This window comes from Temnothorax longispinosus, unplaced genomic scaffold (genome assembly GCF_030848805.1).
Source record: "Temnothorax longispinosus isolate EJ_2023e unplaced genomic scaffold, Tlon_JGU_v1 HiC_scaffold_47, whole genome shotgun sequence".
Lineage (NCBI taxonomy): Eukaryota > Metazoa > Arthropoda > Insecta > Hymenoptera > Formicidae > Temnothorax > Temnothorax longispinosus.
In genome coordinates this window covers 78,525-87,829 of record NW_027270308.1, presented here as the reverse complement: position 1 = coordinate 87,829, position 9,305 = coordinate 78,525, and the positions used below count along the sequence as shown (strand labels likewise).

The 9,305-nt window shown below is 33.3% G+C and overlaps 2 protein-coding genes across 2 annotated transcripts; one reads left to right on the top strand and one right to left on the bottom strand.

Moving 5' to 3' along the window:
* Positions 1 to 936: 936 nt before the first annotated feature.
* On the top strand, positions 937 to 2,316 carry LOC139824616 (putative nuclease HARBI1). Its single transcript, XM_071797154.1, has 2 exons — positions 937 to 1,510; positions 1,633 to 2,316. Exons 1-2 carry the CDS (start codon positions 983 to 985, stop codon positions 2,314 to 2,316), a joined length of 1,212 nt encoding a protein of 403 aa, XP_071653255.1. The 5' UTR covers positions 937 to 982.
* Positions 2,317 to 2,830: 514 nt separating this feature from the next.
* On the bottom strand, positions 2,831 to 4,140 carry LOC139824614 (uncharacterized). The gene is made up of 5 exons (XM_071797151.1): positions 4,028 to 4,140; positions 3,667 to 3,814; positions 3,348 to 3,521; positions 3,034 to 3,217; positions 2,831 to 2,966 (listed from the first exon to the last, which is right to left on the bottom strand). Exons 1-5 carry the CDS (start codon positions 4,058 to 4,060, stop codon positions 2,831 to 2,833), a joined length of 675 nt encoding a protein of 224 aa, XP_071653252.1. The 5' UTR covers positions 4,061 to 4,140.
* Between the last annotated feature and the right edge of the window lie 5,165 nt (positions 4,141 to 9,305).

Here is a 9,305-nt window from a genome sequence, read left to right as displayed (position 1 = left end):
CGGGGTCTTCCAGATCGTTATACTGCCGCTGTTACGACCGAGTGCGGGGTGAACTCCGGCCGGCGACGCTCATGCACTTGCGGGGAGGTCCGGGCGATCCGACTTCCAGCCATGTCCCCTGGCCGTCTCCTTAATCCTCTGCCCTTCCTCGTTGCGGCTCCCGGCCGTTACAGGTTGACTCCGGTCACCACTGGCAATCCCTTAAAAACTTAACAACTAATTAGACCAATTACTAATACGCGACCGCCCTCCTCTCGCTCTAACGAGGAGGCATCCCCGAATTCCCCTCGGCCGAGCCCGTCCGGGAAGGAGACGCGACTTGTCACGTCACAGCACCTATGCAAGTTTGTCTGGATAGACCTTAGGGTGCAGTCCCATGGAGCGTATTGCGCGTATCGCGGATTGCGCGTATCGAGAATCTGACCAATCACAGACGTTCCGCTATTTTCGATACGCAGGAGTTTCATTCCTATGGTCCCATGGCGCGGAATTCGCGTAAGCGGATCAAGCGGATAATCAATCACGAAACGCTTTTCATTATTTCCTTCATCTAAACAATCTCATGATTGGTAAACCGCCGATCCGCTTTCGCTAATTCCGCTTCATGGGACCATAGGAACGAAACTGACTTCTGCACAGTCACTTCTCTACAATTGACAGAATCGCTTGTAAAGAGAATCGCATAAGCATCAATTAATTAAAATTAATTAATTATATTTGTAAAATCTGTGCAAACTAAATACATACTGTGAGATCATAGAAAGAAAGAGAACAGGCGAAAAAATATCCATAGTGTGTAAGTAAATTTTATTAAATGTTAATTTGTTTAACATAATTAAATTAAAAAATTTGCAATTGGTTTTACAGGTGTAGAATGAAATCAAAAACAATATTGCTTTCGCTTTTGTTATTAACAAAGCGTCTAAAACACTGCAATTATAATATTTTCATTAGGCAGGAAATATATCGTAAAATTATTAAAATGTATGCGCTTTATTCTATACTAAAAAAAAGTGAGAAAAAAACTATTAATAAAGGAAAACGAAAATATTGGGTCAGTCCAATATTTACTATTGAACGACGGTTAGCACAAGGAGCAAGCAATAATCTTGTTAATGAACTAGAGCAACAAGATCGTGAAAAATTTGTTAATTATTTCCGAATGAAACCGGCACTTTTTGAGAAATTATTACAATTGATCAGACCTTCGATTACTAAACAATCTGTGGTTCGAGAAGCTATTCCACCTGAAACAAGATTGCATATAACTATCAGGTACTTGGCAACAGGAGATAGTACGCGATCATTATCGTATGCCTTTCGTATTGGACATAATACTGTTTCTAAAATAGTGTCAGAGACTTGCGAAGTCATTTGGAATAATTTGAAAAATACCGTTTTTATAAAAAATAATGAAAGCAGCTGGCAAAATGTTGCCGATGATTTTGAACGGCTTTGGAATTATCCCAACTGCATAGGAGCCATCGATGAAAAACATGTAACCTTCCAGGTGACGTATGAATAACTCATGTAATTAAAATTAAAATTAAAACTAATTATAACTAATTAAAACTTACACTGCAAACTTATATATTTTACATTAATATTGCACATAAATGTTTTTTATTGCAGGCTCCACCAAATTCCGGTTCGACATATTATAACTACAAAGGAAATCACAGTATCAATCTCCTAGCAATTAGCGATGCCAAATATCGTTTTATTATTGTCGATATCGGAGGCGAAGGCAGACAGAGTGATGGAGGAATTTTTCGTAACAGCCTTATTAGAAATTATTTTGAAAACGCTTTATTAAAGCTACCAAATCCTAAGTCAGTTCAGATTGATGGACCAGTTCTCCCTTATGTGCTGCTAGCAGATGAGGCCTTCCCCTTAACAAACTTCATGATGAGACCATATCCACGGAGTGGAAGGCTAAATCTACCACAAAAAGTATTTAACTACAGACTCAGTCAAGCAAGAAGAGTAGTAGAAAATGCTTTTGGGATATTAGCACAAAGATGGAGAATTTATAGAAAGCCAATAATATCAAGCGTTGCTAACGTAAAGAAAATTGTGCAAGCAACAATAGTATTGCATAATTTTATTATTAATAATGGAGAACAAATGCAGTTACAAGATAGATATATGCATATTAGAGTAATGACGAGGATCATTCAACGATTTCCGGAGGGCTTTGCTCATTACCAATTCATCGAGGAAGGGCATCTCAAAGTGGAATCAAAGTTCGAAACGCATATACTGCATTCTTTAATGGAAATGGTGCATTACCTTATCAATGGGAAAGAGCTATAGAGAATAATTTTTAACTTTATACAACTTTATTATTTTAAAAATATATAATTTTATATAATATGTATTAAAAATATATAACTTTATATATATCGTACTTTTATATATCGTATGTTTAGCATATATTTAAAGCTTATATAATTAATATAACATGAAAAGCACAAGTTAGTAAAGTGACAAAGAACTTTCTAAATTAAAAATGTCGGTTAATATTTTTATCTCTAATTGTGCCCTATCCCGTGGTGGCAATGCTCGTAGTCGACTTCCTATTTGGAGGAGAAAACCGTCAACAGCATCAGGCGTCTTTTTCGACTCTTCAATGTTTGATAAGATTACTCTTTTCATTTCAATATCTGAGCTATCATCATGTTCTTTTATTTCTGAAATGTAAAAACAATGTCTTTTTTACAAATTAAAGATTGGAATTATATTAAAGAAATACTGGAAAAATAATGAAAATTTACTTTTTTTCTTTGATGACTGCGACTTAAATGAGGAAGAATTATTAGTTGCTGGATCAGATGTGTTGGCTATCTAACGAGATAGAATCTGATGAACTTTGAGGTAATGGAACCTTTTCAGCAGTATTGGTTATCGATTGTATTGGACATTCATCGATGTCTGCCGGCAGTGCCGGTAAACTAGTGACTGTGCTGTAGTATTAAATAAATCAATTTATAATTGTAATAAATTTTCTTTAATTTTACAAAAAATACTTACGGTGATTTTCCTATTATGTCATCTAGGAATTTCATCTGGTTGTACAAAGCAAAAGTCATCTTATCATTTTTTATACTTGCAGAAGATCCACTCGGTATGTATGCGTTTTCTTTTTTCTTCGCTTTAACATAGCTGTCGCGAAGTTGTTTCCAGCGTTTTTGAACAAATTCTAGATTTTCGTTTTCTTTAATATTAAAAAAATCAAAATTTGGAATTAGTTTTTAAAAGAAAAAACATATAATACTTATTGCAGTATTAGTTGAAATATTTTATTATATACATTTTATTATATTATGTAACTTGTAAAAACGTACCTCCCATTAAATTTCCAACTTCTTTCCATAATGCCTTCTTTTTTAAACTTGTTCTGTCTTTAAGAGGTATACGGTGGTCATATAATGCAGGTCTAGAGTATACAGCATTAACAAGCGCCTCATTATATTCACTTGTATTAGTTGTTTGAATGCTTGTCGATTGATCTTTCTCAACTGTAAACATAAAATACGTATAAATATGTATATATATAAATATATATATATATATATATATATATATATATATATATATGTATATAAACCAGTGTGCATTTATCATAAAATTTGATTGTTATAATTATTATTTTTAGATAATTACTAATAGTTGCAACATTGTTGTCATCAATGTGTAAAAGATGTTTTTCCTCATTATAATGTTTCAAACAATTATGTTGTAGCAAGCTAACATCTACAAACCCATCAAGTAGCCCGTCAAGTAGCCACCCACAGTATCCACATTTTATTGGCTGTAAAAAGTAAAAAGAATAATAAACATAAATAATTTGTTATTCATAATAAAATATATTCCTATTTATATTAAACTGAAATAATCAATGCAAACTTGAGAAATGTTTCATCAAATTTTAAATTAACCTCAAAATATTATTAAAAAGCACGATGTAAATACAAGCAATTACAAATATTACAATAATATTAAAAACTGCTAATTAGATACTTACAGGACTTTTATCTCCTTCGTTGTTCATCATCATTTGCAACAAGAACTTCCGAAATCAGTGTCTTCTGTTTTGTCTCTCTTTCAAGCTGTTTATATTCGACGCATATTACGCTACAATAATGGATTCGGCGGAACGGCAGCGTATCGAAAATAGCGGAACGTCTGTGATTGGTCAGATTCTCGATACGCGCAATCCGCGATACGCGCAATACGCTCCATGGGACTGCACCCTTAACCGCGTAAGCAATAAGAAGCGTGCATATGCGTAACAGAAAATGCGAAACGCTTGTGATTGGTTACGCGGTTACGCGTTACGCGGAAAATACCTGCCATGGGACTCCGACCTATACGTATCGCGTATGTTACGTGATATTCTGATTTCATCGTGACAAAATTTACGTAATAAATATTTGCGTAACCAATCAACTGTGACATCTAATGCTAGTCTGCGAGTCGTAAAGTCGTGAGTCGCAAGAATTGACCAACCACAATCGAATTTCAGGAGAATAATCGACTGTCAATTTTGCGACTCGCGACTTTGCGACTCCCATTGTAGACCTAGCATTAAAGACATTCAGTTCCGCGTAACAGAAAACGCGGAACGTCTTTGATTGGTTATGCGATTCGCGTTAAGCCGTGATCAGATTACGAATTAGGATTGAGATTGGATTAAAATTTGACTAATTAGAGTAGTTTCCTTTATTCTGATTGATTAAATTTCCATGGAACTTATGCTAGGTCTACAATGCAAGTCGTAAAGTCGTGAATCGTAAAAATTGACCAATCACAGTCGATTATTCTCCTCAAATTCGATTGTGATTGGTCCATTTTCTACGACTCACGACCCACGACTCGCATTTATATGTATATGGGGCATTCTCTGTCAATCAGACACCTCTCGTCCAAAAATTGGGGTCACCTGGAAAATTTATTCGGGGCTCATTTTATAGCTATACATATGTAGTTTTATTTGAGCTGTGGCTTTTTGAAAAATAAAAAATTTTGTGTCCCTACAATCTATTAATTTAAAAAAATTCATTTTTTTCCATAGATTCAATGCTAACTACTAAATAAACCCATTAACACATATTTCTATGACAGTCAAAACTGTTTTATAACTTCCAAGTAACGATTTCATTTGTCGTACATACCTCGTTACCCGCAGATTTCGGCCACCATATTGGGGTCCGCCATGTTGATTTTTCAAAAGACCACAGCTCAAATAAAACTACATATGTATAGCCATGGTGGAAGAACACAGGTGTGCTCATACTCGTGACGAATTTCATACGGTTCTGCGCAGATGCCAAATGCAGCCATTTTTAAGTGGCAGTTTCAAAACATTTAAGGTTGTACCAAGTGACTTTGTGACATATCATGAGTAAAAAAGTGACGCATATAAAAGGAAGAAAACAAGAAAAATGAGAAGAATTACTAACATTAAAAATAAGTACGCATTACATGTATATGTTTTTATATACTTTGTAATTATATCATATACGTATGCAATATTAATCTCATATATTTTTCAAACTGATTTATTCTTCAACGATTGTTCTTCTTATATATAAATTAAACACAAAAATAAATAAGTAAAACATAAAAATAAATAAGTAAGGCTGCGGTCCACTTGACGCTACAAATACTTTGGAGCGTTCTTCTTCTCCTTCTTTTTTCATTGAAAGAAAATAAAAGAGGAATGCTTCGAAGCATTTGTAACGTCAAGTGGACCGCAGCCTCGCACAAGACTCTCGTATGATAGCGTAGCGTAACTTATAAACGTGGATCAACGTACAAGAAACGTATCGGTTAGAGCCTCCGCACAAAACTTTCCTATGGTAACGTAACGTAGATCAACGCACAAGAAACGTATTGACGTATAACGCTGTAACCGATACGTTTCTTGTGCGTTGACCCACGTTTCGGCGTTACACTACGTTACCACACGAAAGTCTTGTGCGGAGGCTCTGACATTAATGACATAACGCCAAATTCAAACTGTACAGCGGCAAGATGGAGGTATGTGGCATCAATTTCTTATTGGCTGTTAGAAATATATGCGCATGAGCACACCTGTGTTCTTCCACCATGTGTATAGCTATAAAATAAGCCCCGAATAAATTTTCCAGATGACACCAATTTTTGGACAGGGGGGTGTCTGATTTGACAGAGAATGTCTCATATATATAGATATATAAGTATACAAAAACTAATATAAGGCTGTCAAAAACCTAGGCTTGGATCGCAAAGCTTTTAATTCTAATTGATTGTATATCGTTACGATCCTATTTCTCTTATTATTATGATAAATATGATCATATCTATTGTCTTTACAATAAGTATAATAGTTATAAACATACAATTTGAAATCCATTTTGTTTTCCTTCTAATATCTCCATCTAGAAATATAATAAATAAAAATATATAAGTATACCTCCGATTATAAGCTCAGCAGAAGTCAGTAATAATTGATTAATAATTTAAATCAATCAACAAACCATATTGTTCGTGCTGGTTAGCGTTACTTCTGCTAAAGGAACCCAATTTTCGTACAAAAAGCATTTCTGTAGTTCCTATCTTGAAGCGAAAAAGTTGTGAAATGTTTTATTTTTTTAATAAAAGGGAAAGATGCATGTTTTACTTTTAAATTGTGTTATCTCAGGCAATTACGTTGAAATGTGTTTTCTTAGGTATAATTACGCAATAAAACTCGTATTTATGATATATCTGTTATTATCGAATATGTAATATATGCCTTACTTAACATGCAGAATCTCCTGCATGACTTTATCGCTAAGTTTATATTTACAAGCGCAAACGACATGGCTAAATAGTACAAAAGGATATTTAATCTTTTTAAATGCATTTTGTGTACTTCATACATTGAAAGAATATATATTTTTGGACAGTATTGCACGTACAAAAGTTATCACATTGTCAATTTTGTAATCGCTTCATATTACATTACATATTACGTACATCTAATTTTATTGCATCAAAAACTACAAAATACATTTTTGGATAACTTAATAGAGAATACTGAGAATACTAAGGAAGGAATTAAACAGAACTGAAGAGAACTAAACAGAACAGAATAGTTATAGATATTAATAGTATCACGCTCAAATGCACAGCCATATTGATTATACATTTAATACTAAGCAAGGAATTAAACAGAACTACTGTTTCCGTCGAATAAACTTATAAATCTGTCGCTTACTTATAAAATTCATTTGGCAGCATGCATAAAAAATCTATTAAAAAATCTATTCCATTATTGATACACATACGAGGGTAGTCCAAAAAGTTTTGAGCCTATCGACTTAAAAGGAGACTATTTGACCGAATTTGACCGAAAAAATAATGTTTGAGGCTCAAAACTTTTCAGACTACCCACGTACATTGTGTTATTTTTTGTGGTTTATAGAAATGAATAAGTATTACGTTCAAATGTAGTCATATTGGATATACATTTAAGCAAGGAATTAAACAAAACTGAATGGATCTAAACAAAAGTTATGTTTAATTCTGTTTAGATCCGTTCAGTTTTGTTTAATTTCTTGCTTAAATGTATATCCAATATGGCTGTACATTTGAACGTGATACTTATTCATTTCTATAACTACAAAAAATAACACAATAGGTTTGTTCGCGTTGCTTAAATCCCCAAACATTTTGCACTTGAAATGAGATAAATATATATTCGGCCGTTGGAGAGAGAGAAAGCGAAGATGCTGAGTACAAAAAGTGCAAGCAACGCGAATGGAGTGAATGTATGTGTATCAATAATGGAATAGATTTTTTATGCGTGCTGCCGAATGTATTTTATAAGTAAGCGACAGATTTAAGTTTATTTGACGGAAATAGTAATTCTGTACAATTCCTTGCTTAGTATTAAATGTATATTCAATATGGCTATGCATTTGAGCGGGATACTATTAATATCTATAACTATTTGTTTCCACCGAATAAACTTAAATCTATGTCACTTATAAAATACATTTGGCAGCACGCATAAAAAGGAAATCTATTCTATTATTGTAACACATACATTGTTATTTTTTCTAGTTATAGATATGAATAAGCATCGCGCTCAAATGCATAACCATGTTGGATGTACATTTAATACTAAGCAAGTAATTAAACAGATCTGAACAGAACTAAACAGAATTAAACAGAACTTTTGTTTCCACCGAATAAACTATCACTTACTTATAAAATACATTTGGCAGCACGCATAAAAAGGAAATCTATTCCATTATTGTAACACATACATTGTGTCACTTTTTTTTGGTTATAGATATGAATAAGTATCGCGTTCAAATGCATAGCCATGTTGGATATACACTTATCTATATTAATTATTATTCTTGCAAATTCGCCTATTTTGCCTTCGTCTAACTTGTCTGACTTTTCTTGGAAGAAAAGAAGATTTATTTGTAGTTGATGAATTGTCGATATTCCTGTAACAAAGAAATATATCATTTCTTCTCGCATATGGAATAATTATTGTGGTATTATATTACGTTAATATACACTGACCACAGGTATTGAATTCTTTTTGAGTACAGAAGTGCTACTTCAATAAGTAATCAATATGAAAAATCTTTACGAGTCTCTATTCAATAGCCAAACTAGGAGCGTCCAAAAGCTTTACAGTTTCATACTTGAAAAGGATTCAATATCTGTACATTACTGTAGATTACATTATGCATCATATTAATACATTAATAGAGCATAAAAACAACTTAAAAGTTTCAACTTCAAGTTCAATAATAAAGTAATTATAAATGTAAATATTTCTGTATTAAATTTGTAATAAGTTCTGCATGAAAAATGTTTGCACATTTTGCAAAAAATCTTATAAAAACTATATGTTTACATGTTCTTGTTAATCAGGTTTAATAACGTTTATAGTACTATCTAATTCAAAAGTTTGTTCTATTTGAGATCTTAACGTTGAAATGTAAGCCTACTGTGATACCAAAGAGAAATCCGAGAACAGCCATGCTACATGATTTTTTTTGCGATGTCTAAACGCACATTTATTTTTCAATACATGGAACATATTTCGATATTCTGTTGTGACCGAACGATACATAATCGGGCCACTGGGTACGCTATTTTGTCCTCTGAGTCATCGGTCGCCACTCGGTTTAACCTCTGAGTACCGAGAAGGTAGGTATTCGTAATGAAAACAGACCAAAATGTGAACAATTTGTTTAAACAATTTTATTTTTTAATCCCGCCACAACTGCCTAGTAAGCATCGCCTGTGCT

Coding starts and splice junctions, on each gene's coding strand:
- LOC139824616 (XM_071797154.1), top strand. CDS start 983: ATGTATGCGCTTTATTCTATACTAAAAAAAAGTGAGAAAAAAACTATT. Junction 1,511..1,632: donor AAAAACATGTAACCTTCCAG/GTGACGTATGAA, acceptor TTTTTATTGCAG/GCTCCACCAAATTCCGGTTC.
- LOC139824614 (XM_071797151.1), bottom strand. CDS start 4,060: ATGATGATGAACAACGAAGGAGATAAAAGTCCT. Junction 3,218..3,347: donor AGTTGGAAATTTAATGGGAG/GTACGTTTTTAC, acceptor TTAATATTAAAG/AAAACGAAAATCTAGAATTT. Junction 2,967..3,033: donor GACATAATAGGAAAATCACC/GTAAGTATTTTT, acceptor TTAATACTACAG/CACAGTCACTAGTTTACCGG.